This window comes from Camelus ferus, chromosome 13, assembly GCF_009834535.1.
Source record: "Camelus ferus isolate YT-003-E chromosome 13, BCGSAC_Cfer_1.0, whole genome shotgun sequence".
In the NCBI taxonomy this organism is placed as follows: Eukaryota; Metazoa; Chordata; class Mammalia; order Artiodactyla; family Camelidae; genus Camelus; species Camelus ferus.
In genome coordinates, this window is record NC_045708.1 from 37,092,996 (window position 1) to 37,110,795 (window position 17,800).

Here is a 17,800-nt window from a genome sequence, read left to right on the forward strand (position 1 = left end):
TATTTATGTTAATAAATAATATTAATAGCAGTATTCGTGCTTGAACTCCTCACATCCCAGGCACGGAGTCTTATACACCGCCCGCTGCCAAAGTGTTTTTGAGTTTGAGAGCTGGGGGCGTGGGTAGGAGAGTCCGTCGGGATGGCCCCGCCCCGGGCCCGCCCCTGACCGCGGCGGCCACGCCCCCATGCTGAAAGCCTTATAGGCGAGTGACGTCAAGCCGTTTGTTGTCACTGGCGGCTCCCAAGATGGCGTCCATTATGGAAGGGCCGCTGAGTAAATGGACTAACGTAATGAAAGGCTGGCAGTACCGTTGGTTCGTGCTAGACTACAACGCAGGGCTGCTCTCCTACTACACTGTAAGTCCTCGGGGGCCAAGCTCCGAGCACCTCGGGGGTCGTAATCCCTGGGTGCAGGTGGGGACCGGGCTTTTTGGTAGCTAGGTTGAGGTTGCTAGGCTGGGGGTGCCGCCGTACGAGAGGGTCCCCTTGTGGGGGAGGGTTTTACGCACCGGATAGCCAATAGGGGTGAAGAAGATGCTAGCGCAGCCAATAAGCAGGCATCGGCTTTGTGTTTAATGGCCTGGGGGCGAGCCGTGTTTCTTTCTTAGGGTCCGGTATTTGTTGGTGGAGGGGTTCGGGCGCGGTTGTAGGTGGGTAAGGATGGTTATAATCGTGGCTTAAAGGGTCCGGTCTCGCGGTCCGTGCGATTTCCTCACGTTGTCAGGGACTTGATACTGTCCTTCCAGGCCCTGTAGACGGCCGCGCCCCTTAGCTTCCCTCCAGGGCTTGAAGAGCGCGGCTTTTTTCGAGCAGTGTGGTCAGACGAGCTTGGCCAGGTCCTGAAATGACTGGCCATTGCGCAACACGAAGGATTCTGGAGTCCCTCCCGTCTGCCCAAGTTGAGCGTCTCTTTCGCGGGACGCACGCCTCCACTCAGCGGGAGGCGAGCGTAACCCACGCCTTAACTTTTGAGAGCCGAGGATTTCTACGCAGGAGTCTCTTGTTAGCGAAGCAAGACTGGATAGTGCGATGTCTCCTGAAAGTTATATTCTGGGGAGGGCTGAGTTTAGGGCTTCAGTGTCATTAAACATGAATCGGTGGCCGTGGGCAGGTCCATGAATTGCTATGAATCTTAGGTTCAGATTATTCCCTCCACTCCCATCACATTAAAAATGGAAGGTGGGTGGAATTAGAGAAATTACTTAACAAAGGTACTGTCTCTGAATGGTTAATAATAGCCAGTGAGAGGGAGGAAGCTCTTAAAAGGACAAAATAGAATGTCCTGGAGGCTTTAGAAAATAATAGAGGACCGCAGGAAAAAATTATGATTATGGAAGAAAGGTTAGTGAGAGGAATGGGGACACTAGTACTTTTTCGTTCATTTAAACAAAATTTATTGAGCGCCCACCATATGTTAGTTATTATTGCTTTAGGCTAGGTGTGTGTGGGTGTGTGTGCACGTGCATGTGCATGTGCATGTGCATGCGAGCAAGAATTAACAGAGATCAAGATAGTCACCATTCCTTTTCTTTGGAGCTTATATTCTAGTCTAGTGGCTCCCTTAATTCATTTTACTTACAATAACTCATACTCTGGTTTCTCTTCAGATATGAATCTTTAACCTTTTACTTACAGTAACTCTGCAAAGTAAGGTATTCATTATCCCCATTTTACAGTTTTGGAATCTGAGGCTCCAGGCTTTTAAGTAATTTGCTCAAGATTGTAGAGCTAGCAGTAAGCAGTTTTATCAGGATTCCAAATATCTGGCTTTCTGACTTTTTCCATTACCCTTCATTTTCACTAGAGGAAGGAGAAGAGTGCAATCTTTGCGTTACTAAAGACAAGCCTGCAGGAGTAAAAAGTATAACTTTCAACATCAACTTCCTTTACATAATTTTTAAAGGGGAAAAAAAGACCAAACCTGAATGAGATTTAAGTACATTGTTCAAAATTATCTTTAGGTAGCCATGAAAGAGAGGCAATGAACATTATATCCTGAAAAGTCTGGAATTATGAAATCCCATAGTTCAGATAAATGAAGAGTAATGTTGTGTTTCAGTAGAAGTGATTTCTGATTATTACTTCTACTGAAACCCAACCCAAATCCTGTGGACCCGGTCCATAATAGTCAAAGTAGAGTAACTGCAGTGAGTGGCACCACAGAATGAAATTACTCCACAAACCCCAAATTTGTGTGGGTCTGAACCTAGGGCCACTCTGGAGAGGCCCAAAACTAGGGTTCTTGGGAACTTCTAGCCCAGACAGAATCATCCTTCTTTGCTGTTTTTCTTCTTTTAGCATATCCTTTTTCCTGCCTTCTTGCCCCTTTAGTTTCTGAATATCTTGACAAATCTCTCCTTGTCTTACTGGCTAAATATAGTTTTTTAAAATATACTTCTCCCCCACTCCCCATTACTTATCCTCCCTTCTGAGATTAGACTATAAAACATGATGCTTGCCAGCAGAAGGAAGTATCATATTTCTCACTAATGGATATGTAGAAGTTTTTTTCCCTTGTTCTTTGGTGTTAAAGTGTTTGCTTGCAGAGAAACAGCAGAGAAATATTGTAAAATAAAATGATACCCAATCCGAAATTAGAGGAGGTCCAGTAAAGATGGGAAAAGAGTAGGTACTCACTTAAAGAGAAAGTAGGAGGCACATTGAATGTTGGCAGTGAATTCCGTGCACTTGGATATTGTTTGAGTACATTAGGATTTGGAAGGATTTGAAGGTACATCTTAATGGTTTGCATGTGGCTGATAACTTGGAACTACATCTTCCAGGAAGAATATCTGCATTAGTTGCACAGCATTTTAAGCAGAGCAGTAAATAACAATCACTCTATTTATTCCTTGTTTCCAAGATGACTTGGGCTCTGGTCTGGCTCTTTGGTTGGAGGTCTATTCTAGGGTGGCTATGAAAATTCTGAACTAAACTAGTTTGGCCTTTTAGAGTCAGCCCGTGCCAGGAATTGATATTGGAATATCTCAGGGTTGGATAGGATCACTGGAATTGCTCTGAACTGAATAGTACCCCACCTCAGCCTGGATTTTCTCCTCTGAGTCTGGGCCCAGACCCAAACCTGTCCTCTGGGAATGGATGATCTTTTTATTTTACATTTCTTTTATTTTCGTAATATGTAAATTTTCAGTTTTTGAAAATGTTTAGTATATTATTCTGGCCAATACAAAACAGAGAAACTGTTTACCTTCTTTAGAGAAGTAGATTCAGGCAGCCTTTTCAGCTCAAGCTCAGCCTCTTAATTATTAGAAACAATATAATGTAGTTTATTTGGGACCAACTTTTTAATAGGCACTTTACTATATATATGCTAGAGATATGAGCATGAAGGAGAGAGAGAGTTTCTTCCATCTAGGAACTCACCATCTAGCACAGCAGACACCTAAACATAATTTCAAAACAGGATGGTAAATTCTACAATAGAAATAAGGGAACATTGCCTCAAAAAGGCTACAGAGACATTTGAGCTGAGACTTAAAGGTAGAAGAGAAGAGGGCAATTCAGGCAATAGCAAATACGCACAAATTGGGAAACTTGAGAACATAAGATGCGTTAAAAAGATATTGAGAATTTCTGAGCAGCTTTAGTGAAAAGGTTTGTAGGGACATTGCCTCAAAAAGGCTACAGAGACATTTGAGCTGAGACTTAAAGGTAGAAGAGAAGAGGGCAATTCAGGCAATAGCAAATACGCACAAATTGGGAAACTTGAGAACATAAGATGCGTTAAAAAGATATTGAGAATTTCTGAGCAGCTTTAGTGAAAAGGTTTGTAGGGAGATAACAGGAGATTGAGTCCAGAAGGTATTTGGAGCCATAGATCAGGCCTAGAGATGAAGATCTGTTAGATTATGGCACAGAATTTGTTAGCTGAATTTTTATTAGATGAGATGACCAGCGAAGGCTAATGATATAAATTTGGAAATACTGAACAGCCAACCATTTATTGAATCATGATCACAAAGGAAAGAAAATTGAGGGAGATACAGATATGTTAGGAGTTGGAAAATTAGAAAGTTGGTAGAGGTCATGCCTTTTGTAAAGTTATCAAATGTTTATTGAGTACCTACTATGTGCCAGACACTATGGTAGGAAGGTGGTGGTTAAAATGGTAAATAAGATGGAAATAGTCCATGCTCACATGATACCTAAAATCTACTGGGCAGTGGGGAGGGGTGTACATCAAGTAAGAGCTGTGATGGGGGAAGCATAAGATTTGGGGAGGTGGGTTACAAAGGTGGGTTCTGAAGTGGAGGGTCAGAAAAAGTTTCCTAGAAGAAGCAGGCTTGCTGATGATACCTGAATGATGAAGAGAGATTGGCCATGTGAGCAGAGAGAGAAAACTGCTTGAGAGAGAGGGAATAAATATTTTTGGAGGACATAGGAATAAGAGCTTGTTAGGCCTGGAGTTTGGGCTGTCAGGTGGACAAATACTGAGATGGGCTGGAGAGAGAAGCAGGGGCCAGATAATGAAAAGCTTTCTTCAACCATGCTAAGGAATTTGAACTTACCCCTAGAGCAGTGGAAAGTTATTCAAGTGTTGTAAGCAATTTTTGTTGTAGAAAAAACTTTTATTATAGAAAATTTCTTTCAAACATATGCAAAAGAGGATAGTAAAATGAATTCCTGTCATCCACCTTGTATAAATTATCAACCTTGTTTTATTAATACTCCCATGAGCTCCTTTCTAACCCATTGGATGACTTTAAAGCAGATGCCAGACCCCTTATCATTTCATTTGTGAGTATTTCAGTATGTATTACTAAAAGTTAAGGTGTCTCTTTTTAAAAAATGTTATCACAATACTGTTATTACAACTAAGTAATAATCATTATTATTATTTATTACTATTGTCAAATATCCAGTCAGTGTTCAGTTTCCTTGATTTTTCTCAAACAGCTCTCCCTCACCAGTTGGTTTATTTGAGTCAGTATTCCAAATACAATCCATATATAAAACTGTGTCTTTTTTATTCTGTAGGTCTTCCTTCCCTCTTTTTTCCTTTGCCATTCATTTGTTAAGGAAAGTAGATCATTTGTTCTGTAGATTTTCCACATTCTGGATTTTGCTGATAATATTCTTGTGTTATGTTTAAGTATGTTCCTCTGCATTTTTTTATAAACTGATAATTAGAGCTAGAAGCTTAACCAAATTCAGCTTTTTTTTCCCCCTTTGGGCAAGAACACTTTATATGTGAAACATGTTATAGATATCTCCCACTTTTTGGTAGTTTACTTTGCCCCACTTCACTTTTAGGAAAGGCCTACATTAGTACCTGTTTCTGCTAACCGAAAGATATCCAAAGAGGACTTTTGCTTTTATGGGAAATAGGCAAAAAGTGAGAATAGCATTCAGAGTTTGTTTTGCAGCGACCTGTTATAAAGGCAGGGTGCACCCCAATAGCAGGGGTGGCACTGATAAGCTCCTTCCCTGGAAACTGCACAGCATCTCAGCATCAAGTTGCCGTAATGATTTCTTTAATGATTCCTTTTACAAAGAATACCTTGAGTGGCCCTGATCATTTACTAGTTCACTATTTCTTTCTCTCCAAAATATTATATTATAAAAATAATACAAATCAAGAAAGCTTTGAACTGTGTCTTTGAGCATCTGTGCTTTATCAGTTCATTTTGTGCAAGATGTGTCCTAAGGTAATTGCTTCTTTCCTTTGTGCCATTTCAGCTTAGGGACGGTTTCATAGAAACTATTGTTAGAGAGAAATAATGAGGTCATATTGACAGGATTTTAGTGATTGGATGTGAATGAAATCACGTTCAATGAATGAAAAGGAAGAATGTGATAAAATCCAGGTTTTTAGTTTTCCTGGATGAATGATGATAAGTGAGGTAAGAATAGGTTGGAGGAAGAAAGAGGTTGTTTTAGTGCTGGTCGAAATTGATGTAAAGGTATCATATAGTCTGGAACTTAGGAATCTGTGTTACAGATAAATATTAGCTTCACACATGTGGAGAGTTGAGAGTGATTGGAAATAATAAAGAGCTTTGGATAGAACACTGAGAAACACCATTGGATTAGATATCTATTGCTTTGTAACAAACTACGCACAGATTTAGCCACTTAAAACAACAAATTTTTTTATCAACAAAATTTATTATCACATAGTTTCTGTGACTCAGAACTTTGGGAGTGACTTAACTGGGTGGTTCGGGCTCAAGGTCTCTCATGAAGTTGCAATGAAGACATTGGCTAGGGTAGCAGTCATCCGAAAGGCTTGACTGAAGCTGGAGGATTTGCCTCCAAGATGACTCACTCTCACAGCTGTTGGCGGGAAGCCATAGCTTCTTGCTGGCTGTTGGAAGGTGGCCTCAGTTCCTCACCAGCTAGTCTCTCCACTGAGCTAATGAATGTCATCGTGACAGGGCATCTGGCTTCATCCAGGAGGAGTGATCCAAGTGAGAGCAACCCAAGTGCCTTTTATGATCTAGGCTGAGAGCATAACTTCTGCCTTATTCTGTTCATTAGAAATGAATCATTAAGTTCAGTTCATTCTCATGGGGGTGGGAATTTTAGGACTGGGAAGGAAAATTAGGCTTTACCTTTTGAAAGGCGTGTCAAGGAATTTGTGGAGAGATTTTAAGCCATCACGATCATATTAAGGGACTGGTAGAGAAAAAAGCTTGTACAAGAGAGTAAAAAGGGACAGTCAGAGATATCAGAGAAGAACCAGAAGAATGAGGCAATCAAATCAAGGCAGGAATAGTGAATTGACTTGAATACTGGTGAGAGGACTGAATAGATGAAATCATAAAAATATCCATTGGATTGATCAATTTAGACATCATTAGTGCCCTAACAGAAGTTTCTATGGAGTAGTGGGTGTGGGAGTCAGAGTAGAATGGTTTGAAGAGTAAATAGGAGGTAAGAAGTAAAGAGAATGAGTGTAGATTACTCAAGATGTTTCATTGTGAATGAGGCAGAGAGGAATATGGATTTGAGAGGAAGGGGTTTCTAAGGTAGGAATATGCTTAAATATTGTAGGGGTGGGAAGCAGGATCCATGTTAAAAATGAGGGTAGAGTCAGGATTTAAGGGATGTAGTAAAGATCTAGGTCAGTAGCCATGGGAACTGGAGAAAGGAATAACTAGGGACGTGTTAAAGATTAATCAGGTTGTATGAGGAACTAGTTGAGATTATAAAATATGATTTGTTTAATCATTACCCATAATTATTTAACACTCTTTCTTGATTTGTATTATTTTTATAATATAATATTTTGGAGAGAAAGAAACAGTGAACTAGTAAATGATCAGGGCCACTCAAGGTATTCTTTGTAAAAGGAATCATTAAAGAAATAACGTGTTCTTTGCTATTATGTGCTGACTGGAGGAGACTCATAGCCTTTCAAATCCACTGGTAGCCTAAACAGGTTTAACTGTTATCTGACAGTCCTCAGCAAAGTCTAGAAGGTGACTTTTAAAAATCTGCCACCTAATTCTTAGATTTTAGGTTTTTGAAGTGTTTATGTATTTCTTTTGCCAAGACATAAAAGAGGTAGTCTCAGATACTCCTAGAAAGACATCAACACCAGGCCCATCAAACAATTAAAAGTGAATTTATACTTTTCTAAATAAACTGTTCTTTTTTTCTTTTTTAACTTTTTTTTTAATTGAAGTATAGTCAATTTACAATGTTGTGTCAATTTCTGGTGTACAGCACAATGCTTCAGTCATACATGAACATACATATATTCGTTTTCATATTCTTTTTCACTGTAAGCTACTACAAGATACTGAATATAGTTCCCTGTGCTATACGTATAAACTTGTTTATCTATTTTATATATACCAGTCAGTATCTGCAAATCTCAAACTCCCAATTTATCCCTTCCCACCCCCTTCCCCTCTGGTAACCGTAAGTTTGTTTTCTTTGTCTGTGAGTCTAAACAAACAGTTCTTGAGTTTATCAAATGTGTTTTTTAAGTTTACATGATACATATAGTGCAAATCTAATAAAGTAGCTTTAGAATTGTAAAAGGAACAGAAGAAAATTTGTATCTAATCTAAATGCCCTGAAAAGAAAATAAAGAAACCTCCTAAGAGGGTTAAGTAGTACCAATGGGAAGAAGTATGTGGAAACTTTTTATCTTTTGCTTTCCTTGAATACTCTAGTCAGCCTTGATTTTTCCCTGTTCTAGTGCTCTTGAGCCTTGCTCATATAACTCTTCTGGGCATTGAATCATTTTGCATCTCTTATAATTAACTCTGATCATAACTCTAGTACATTATTTTTCTGTACAGCAAGCTTGTAAACTCCTTGATGGCAGTACTGAGCATTACAATCTTCAAGTCCTACAATGTGGCACGGTGTCTCATAGTGAATGGAATGTCCAAGGTCCTTCAAACTAGGCTTAGAGATGAGATGCAGAAGGCTGTTTTGGAATTGTTTACATGGCCTTGTAAGTTTTGCAGAATATACTAAAAGCAAATATGTATGTTTCCATGGTTTATGTATAACCTGATTGAGCTTATATTAATAACAGTGGCTTTTGTTTAATCATCCAGAGCCTGAAGAACTGTGTGGGTTTTTTTCTCTACTGTGCTATATCAGACAAGCAGTTAGTTCTTGCTTCTGTTGCAGGCAGTTTTGTTGATGGTAATAATTTGTAGAAGGACAGAAAGTAGAACTGTTCTTAAATATGCCCATATATGTGGCAGTTGTCATAGGACTAGCTATTCAACTGGTTACATATTCCCAATAAAAACCAGGTAGAACAATGCTCGAGTGATTTAGACTGAGGATTTAATTTCTCTTACTTCTTATAGAGAAAAACAAATGTACAGCCCAATTGTTCACCTTCTTGTTTACTTTATTGTAAAGCATAATCTTCTTAGACTAGTTTAAACTTCCTTAAAAAAAATTTTACTTTTTTTCCCCAAAGTTAAGTTTACATGATACGTGGAATCATAAAAGTGGAATCACATTCAAGGAAAGTGTTCTGAGGTATTCATAACTAATTTTTTCCCATTCACATGATAATATTAAGATTATTGTGAAAGTTGATATTTTGTTTCTGGGAGTTTAGTTCACATTAAGCCTTCATGCTGAGATTGTCCACTTATTTAATTTCTTTTATTTTATTTTAGCATTATTGTTATGGTACAGATGGGTATATAAAATATTGGGTGAATATTTGCTTTGTTACTCTGGCAGCTTTCTCTATAGTCACGCAACCCTCCTCTTTCCTCCATCACTCATAGAAGATGCCATGCTTCCCGAAACAATAGTGTCTATTTGATGGGCATACTCTCAACTCCTTGTACCCCCACCTGTTGGTATACCTACTTTCCTGCCTGTCCTTCCCTGCATCCTTCCCCCTCATAGTGGAAGAGGTAATCTTTGAGTGTTCTGGATTCCATCTGCTCACAAATTTTTCAAGGATCTCAGTCTACAGATTTTCTCCTTTGTCTGCTTTCTTTCCTCTCTCTCTTCCCCTGTGTCTTCAACTGCTTCCTTTCTATGTACAGACATTTGTTGTTTAAAAATATTTATTTTGCAATATAACAACTAAATGTCTTAGTTGTAATAATTTCATATGGAAAATTTTAGTAAATTTTTGGGTTGCCTGTTGCTTTTTGTTTTTGTATAATGGTTTTATTGAGATATAATTTGCATACCATCTATTTGAAGTATACAACTCAATGGGTTTTTTTTTTTTTAGTGTATTCACAGAACTGTGTAACCTTGTCCATAATCAGTTTTAGAAAATTTTCATTACACCTAAAAGAAACCCTGTTTCCATTAACAATCACTCCCTAGTATTTCACCCCTAGCCCTAGGCAACCGCGAATCTACTTTCAGTCTCTATAGATTTGCCTCTTTTGGACACTTCATATAAATAGAATCATATTATAAAAGTTTTCTTTAATTCTAATATAGATTCTTTCATTTAACATAATGTTTTCAAGGGTTCATCGATGTTGTAGCACATATCGATGCTTTTTATTGCTGCATAGTTTGTTGTATGCATATTCCACATTTTATTTATTCATCAGTTGATGGACATTTCAGTTGTTTCCACTTTTTGGCTATTATGACTAATGCTCCTATAAACATTTGTGTACATAAGTTTTGGTGTGGACATATGTTTTCAATTTTCTTGGATATATATCTAGGAGTAGAATTGCTGGATCATATGGTAACTCTTTATTTAACTTTTTGAGGAACTGCGAGACTATTTTCCAAAGCAGCTGCACCATTTTACATTCCCACAACGGGTATAGGGGCTCCAATTTCTCTATATCCTTGCCAACATTTGTTATTATCTGTCCTTTTGATTATAGCCATCCTGGTGGATGTGAAGTAGTACCTTATTATGGCTTTGATTTGTGTTTCCCTGGTGACTGTTGATGTTGAGCATCTTTTCATGTCCTTAATGGCTATTTGTAAATCTTTGGAGAAATATCTATTTGGATCCTTTGCCCATTTTTAAATTGAATTATTTGTCTTTTTTGTTGTTGAGTTGTAGGAATTTTTAACATATTCTAGATACAAGTCCCTTATGCAATACATGATTTGTAAAAATTTTTCCCTTTCTGTGGTTTGTCTTTTTACTTTCTTTGACGGTGTCCTTTGAAACACAAAAATGTTAATTTGATTATGTCTAATTTATCTTTTTGTTTTGTTGCTTGTGGTTTTGGTGGTGTACCTGAAAAACCATTTCTTAATCTAAGGTCACAGAGTTTTATACCTGTGTTTCCTTTTAAGGGTTATATAGTTTTAGCTCTTACATTTAGGTCTTTGATCCATTAGGAATTAATTTGTGTACATGATGTGAGCTAAAGGTCACAGTGTTTTTTAAAATTTTATATTCTTTATTTTATTATTCTTTTTCATGTGCATAACCAGTTATTCTAGCACCATATATTGAACACACAATTTTTTCTTTGTTGAATTGTCTTGGCACCCTTGTTGAAAATCAATTGACCATAAACTGAGGGTTTATTTCTGGACTCTCAATTCTGTTCCATTGATCTTTGTGTCTGTCCTTATGCCAGTGTCACACTATTTCAGTTACTGTAGCTTTATAGTAAGTTTTGAAATTGGGAAGTGTAAGGCCCTCAGCTTTGTTCTTTTTCAGGATTTTTTTGGCCATTCTGCGTTCTTGACTTTTTCATTAACAAATTAACATGGTTATATCTCCCCCAGGTGAAAAATATCTCTGCTAATTCTGTGTCTCCCAGGAAATACTATCCTAACCTCTCTTTAAGATAGGTGAACCTATTGAAAGAGTCTTGTACATTGTCTGTCTCTATTCATCCATCTTGTTTTTCCTCTACAGCAATCTTTTTTTACCTCCAGAGTTCACTGAAAATCCTAGAACAGGTCTCTGATGATAGCTTTGTTTCAAAACTTAATGGATGCTTTTTACTTTTAATTTTAATAGCATAGTCTCTGCAGAATTTGACTTTGATTACTCTTTAAAGTTTTAAAACAATTCTTGAAGAGATGACAACATACTCTTTAAAAAAAATTTTTTTTGAAGGGGGAGGTAATTAGGTTTATTTATTTATTTCAATGGAGGCACTGGGGATTGAACCCAGGACCTCATGCATGCTAGGCATGCACTCTACCAATAAGCTATACCCTCCCCCGACAACATGCTCTTAATTTTAAAAAATGGAAACAACAGTGAAAAGTATATAAAGTAGAAGGAAGGAAAGTCCTTACCTGAAATCCTAATATCTGTGTTTTGGAGTAAAGCTTTCCTAACAACTCTTTATACTTAAATACACATTTATGTATATTTTGTACAAGTGGAGTCATTTTATACATGATATTCTACAACCTAATAGCATTTTAATAAAAGTTTTCTATATAATTTAACTTAGTGAGATCTCAGTCATCTGGCTTTGCAAGATTACTATTCTTATGCTGTTTGTGATGCTGGAAGAGATGGTATAGTAATCTGTATTATCTCTCACAGTTCTCCTTAGCGGGGTAGTACTCAGTCTACTTAGTTAAGGCAGTTTACAAAGACCCACCCACAGAGAAAAGACTCCACTTAGTGAAGGAGTGGCATATTCCTAGAAGAGCTTGTGGGATGGGAAATATTGTTAGACCATTTTTGGAAAATACAGTCTGCCACAAGCTACTACTATATTAATCATTGTTCTAGGTATTTTCTAATATTGTCAAATATAATGCATTGTTAAGCCTTACAACCTCTCCCATTTTTCCTTGCTACCACTATAGGTTATAAACCACCATCATGTCTAACTTGGTGTTACAAAAACCTTGTAAGTGTTCTCTTTGCTTCTATTTTTACTCTCTAAAATTTATTTTCTATCAGCAGCCCAAGTGATCTTTGAAAAAAAGGGGAAAAAAATCATGTTTCTCCCCTGCTTAAATTCTCTAGTGACTTTAGGAAAAAATCCAAACTCTTTACTATGAGTTAGGGGTACTTTGTAATCTGCCTTTACTTACCTTTCTACAGTATTCCTTTTGCTCATCACTCTAACCAGTCTAGCTTTTTTTCCTCTTCTTAGAACACCTCAAACTTGTTCCTGCCTCAGGGTCTTTGCATGTATTTTCTGGCTTCTTGGACTAATAGTACCCCAGGTCTGTAGCACAGCTGATTCATTCTTGTTATACAGGTTTTCATTAAGGCATCACTGCTCAGAGAAGCCTTTCCTTAACATCCCATCTCAAGTAGACCTCACTGTTAGTCACTGTCACAATGGTCTTGTTTTGTTATTTCATGGATTTTATTGTTAACTCCTATAATTTTTTTTTCTTGGTTAGTGTTTGTTTTCCTTCTCTGGAATGTAAGCTCCATGAGAACAGAGGCTTCATCATTTTATCTTTAGCATCCAGAGTAGTGCCTGGCACTTAATGAATATTCAGTAAATATTTATGGAATGAACAGTAGTGAAGTAGTTGATATTGTTTCCTTTACACATGAAGAAATTGAGACTTAAGAAATCATACAGTAGTTTCTATGTGCGTGATCAAGTCTTCTAACTCCAGATAGAAAATTCTTTCTGTCTGTGGAGACTGAATTACATTAGCAGTGAAATTTTAAAATGACAGTAAACCCAAGTTACCACTGGTCTGATTACAGGTGATGACTAATTTACAACAGTATCACAATGAAGTAAACCTTTTGCATAGGCTGTTCTAAATGGAAACTGCATTGATTAATCATTAAAAAGTACTGAACCTTTTTATTTCTAAGTTGTAAGATAGGGACTTAGATCATCTCTATTGAAATGCTAAGGATAAACAAAAGATTCTTCTTCCTGTTCTAATTCACTGAAAGCTTACTAGGTAGGGAGAAGGGGAGGGGAAGTAGATACTAAGTCTTAAGAGTGTGTTGAGTGAGGAGTTTTTTATATTCATTAGAGGTGAGCATGGAGAGGTAGTGGCAAATTCTTGAAGATAGTTCTACTTTGAAATTTTAGTCACCCAGAAGAGGATGAAGTTGTACATTTCTGATAGGTGACATCCTGTGTGACCAACCACCATTTTGTGCTTGCATGTTAACTCTTCTGCCTTTTTTCTTTTTTTTGGAAATCCATAAATTCTGAAGTAAAATTAGACCTGATGAAGAATGAGGGTTTTTAAATTGCCTTTTTAGAAAGTATTTTTTCCCCCGATTGTAAAAGTAAAATATGTTTATTGCACATCATTAACTTTTCAAGTCCTTGAAAGTTTCTTAAGCCCTTTGGCATAGATCTTGAATTCTTGAACTACTTCCTTATTCTTGCTCATAATTTTGCTTTCCCTTAAACACCAACATCTAAGAGAAGTTCTTTAAGAAAATCAATTCTTAGGCAGTGTTTAAATTTACAACAACCTTTCCCCTGTCTTTCCATATTCACATGCTGTTATTTGAAGTGCTTTTCCTAGCTAACCTGGGAACCATTTTTAACAGTTTCTTTGCAAAAATTTGTTCTGGGTTCTAAACTCCAAAAATTTGAACAAGGAGCTTCTGGAGCATAGCTGCATTCTAAATTAGGAGCTATAGGATGAGTCTTAGAATTAGGACTAAGAGTTCAAACTCTATGGTTCTGGCTATTGTTCTTGCTGACTAGATTATTTTGTGTGTTGTACAAATTTTCCCATCTTTAAATTTTTATAGTGCTCTTCGTGCTATTCATCTTTTCATGATCTTATTATTTTGGGCCCTGACTTAGTCTTTTCCAAATAAAGAAAAACATCTGTGGGCAATTTTTGGTAGAAAAGTGAAGTTGAGTGATAATAATGGGTCATCACTGCACAGTTTGGTGAGAGAAGCACTAATACACAGCACAAACCACCTGGAGTTTAACACATCTCCATGTTTTCCTTCCATTATTTTTTGTGAAATAATGTTTTTGGGCAGTATTTGAGAAACAAAACAAAAATAGAAAACATACATTGAGGTTCAGCGTGTATTAACGCTCTTTAAGTAATTTGCAGAACTTAGGCTATTACATGCCAGTAACAGTTCAGAAGGCAGGGGCAGCCTCTGAGGCACTGCTGCGAGGCTCTGTCACATGACTTCTCACTGTTCTTCCTGGACCCTTCAGGACCTGGTCCTCATATCTCCTCTTCAGCCTCACCTCTCTCCACCTTCCTCTGCTATCTGCTCGGGGCTCTCCGTGTACTCTGATGTTGTTCCCATGGCTTGGAATGCCCTCTTCCTACCTTCCCTCTTTTACCAGTCTTTTTTTTTTTTCCCCGAGTCTCAGATTGAAGCTTGCAACCTGGTCACTTCATTATCACCTTTCCTAATCTTTTTCCATGTCAGGGAGCCTTCTGTAGTTCGCAGCACTTTGTGTCTAAATGCACGTAACGTATTTTTGCTCTGTATTACAGTTGTTTACATGCTAGACTTATTTTTTGGACATTTTTAAAGAATCTAGGCCAATTATTTTTGTAAGATATCCCACATTCTGGATTTGTCTGATTTGTTTTAATTACTTTCACTTATCTCTGAGTATTTTCTAATTCATAACCTCAATAGTGGTCCCATCATTATTAGGACCTGTCTTGCCCTTTTTCTGTTTACTATAATCTTATTTTTAAAAGTGGAAGAGGATCAAGGATGAATTTATTGGTTGTTACCTTGTTTGAGTTGTATTCAAACTCTCGTTGGGTATTTTCAAACCTAATTATTATTATAGTGTATTGCCTTGACACTTTCGAAGGGAAGGTAAGTATAGGGTATGGTAAGAGGGCTATTATAACACTTAGGGAATGTTTTTGTTAACTGTGTTTTTGCCAACTATATTGTTAGTGAAGAACTTTTCAACCCTGCTTGATGTTGAGAATTTTTTTTTTTTAAAAATATGAGTCCTTCTTATATTTGTAAATAGAATTTAAAAAAGACTCTAAAGTACCTCAATAATCTAACATGACAAAAAAAAAAACTGCTGCCCCCCCCAAAAACAAAACTGCTGCCCCCCCCAATCAACATAATTTTTATAGCTCAGTACTTTATTTTTTTGTTTCTTTTTTTTTTGGAAGAAAGTTTACTTTGATTTATCATTGTGACATTGATAAACTTAGAATCAGTAAAAACAATGACATAGGCTATGTTTAACCTTAGTTATTTAAAGTTTTATTTCATTTTATTACACATGACTAATTTAATTTTAGGAATATTTACTGAATGTCCACATGGGGCTTATTGTGCAGAACATAGCCTTTGCTTGGCTCGGTCTAATAGGGGAGACATAAAGGTAAGCAGTGTTTCATCAGTAAATATTTTTTGAGCACCTAATATGTGCCAGACACTGTTCTGAAGAAAAAGTCAGATACAATTTCTTCTCCCTATGGAATGCGCAGTCTTGTGGTGAGTCAGATAAGTAACCAGCTTTATAGCAGAAAGTGGTGCATGACACCACAGGGGAACACCCAGGAGTCCCGGGATGGGAATCCAGATCGCATAGAGGTAGGGCACTTGATGAGTGACAGCAAGGCAGAAAATCAAGGTCAAGGATATTCCAAGCTGAGGAACATTGGATGAGAAATTTCAGAGGCAAAAGATGTGACCCATTTGGAGAATTGCAAAGAGATGAAATTAAAGCAATGTTTCTCAAAATGTAGACCTCTGTCTCCTTGAGTCAGAATCATCTGAGAGTGATTGTTAAACCCCCAGGTAATTTGTAGCCTTCCAAGTGATTCTCCATCTCACTAAATATGAGAAACATTGGGCTGGAGTTAAGGAGTATGAAGGAAGATATAGTATAATATATGCTACATTTAAGGTATGCGTAAAATTCTATGATTAGGTTTATTTGTATAGACTACAAAATATTTTCATTTTAAACCTGCTAATTCCTATCCTTAAGAGATGGGAGGAGATTGGGAGAAGGGAGGAATGTTACTATAAAGTTTGTCTCTTTATCCCTAGATGACTTTAAAAACAGTGTGTCAATCTTTTATTTATTGAATGTTTTTGTTTTTCTTTTAGTCCAAGGACAAAATGATGAGAGGCTCTCGCAGAGGATGTGTTAGACTCAGAGTAAGTATTTGTTCATTCACTTTTATGAAAACCAGTTTTGACAGAAAGAAGAAATACATATTTTGACAGATTCATGGAAATCTAAATTTGGTTTAGCTTTCTTACTTAATTGTTGGGACAGGCAACTAAGACTCAGGGAAAAAAAAAAAAGATTTCTCCATGGTAACTCCAGAACCAGGACTAGAACTCAGTTCTTTTGGTCCATGATTTGATGTTGTATCCATGACTTGCTACAGCTACTAATTTTTTTTAACCTCTATTTTACATCCAGGGACAGGGACTGGAAATTAAATGAGTTCTAGTGTCAGTGATAGAGCAGACAGTAGAGAAAAACACCGAAAAGTCCACACTTTTGGCTATTTTGTTCTTCCTGTTCAACACTATTTAATAATAACCTATGTGGCAGTGATGTCCAGTAATATAATGTGAACCACATATATAATTTAAAAGTTTTGTAGTACATATAAAAAGTACAAAGAAGGTGGTAAAATTAATTTTAATAATACATTTTGTTTATGCCAGTATATCCAGAATATTATTTCAACATGTAATTAATAAAAAATTGCTAATGAGATCTTTTACATTCTTTTTTTCATATGAAGTCTTTGAAATCTAGTGTATCTTTTGCATTTATGGGACATCTTGGTTCAGACTAGCTGCGCTTCAGGTGCCCAGAAGGCACATGTGGTTATGAGCTGGACAGTGCAGGCCTATAGCTTTAAACTGCTTTTAATTGCTTGTTCAATTTCCACCATTGTCCAAATAGCTAAAGGCAAGAAAGAATGCAGGTTGGGAATATAGTTCTAGTACTCCATTGTATCTAGAGAAGGGCCTATCTCTGTCATAACTAGATCAGTCGCTTCTGGTGGCCTTTTCTTCTTCAGTCTCCTGTTGCTTTCTTTCTACCATCTTTTTTCTGTACCCTTACTTTTGAAGATGTGAATATATTTGATAAACATATCATTGCCTTTATTAGCAGTAATTAATTGTTAGAAGTGGGGAATAACTCTGAGAAAGAAATCAAATTCTAATGGAAAAATGTTGGCACCAAGAAAGGAGTAAGTATGGCGAATTTGCAGGATGGAAGTGAGACAGGCTTGTTTTGAACAGATGGTGTATATGTGATAGCATAAAGATTTTTGAAAATTCAGCTTATTATAGTGTTTACTGTTTTTTTCCCTCCTTTGGTTTCTCTTTGCCTCCTTGGTTTAATTACTTTTCTAAGCACTTGTCACTGACCTCAGTCACCAACTCAGTCTGGTATTAACTGCTTTCTTGGCTTAAGATAGATTCAGTAGTGAGACTTTGA

The 17,800-nt window shown here is 37.1% G+C and overlaps 1 protein-coding gene across 1 annotated transcript in view; it reads left to right on the top strand.

Annotated features, from left to right (window-relative positions):
- Positions 1–220: 220 nt before the first annotated feature.
- The window catches only part of OSBPL9 (oxysterol binding protein like 9), a 101,346-nt gene continuing 83,766 nt past the window's right edge, over positions 221–17,800 (top strand). Inside the window, 2 exon segments of the mRNA XM_032494257.1 lie at positions 221–359; positions 16,441–16,491. Coding sequence (XP_032350148.1) covers positions 249–359; positions 16,441–16,491 — 162 coding nt within the window. The 5' untranslated portion in view covers positions 221–248.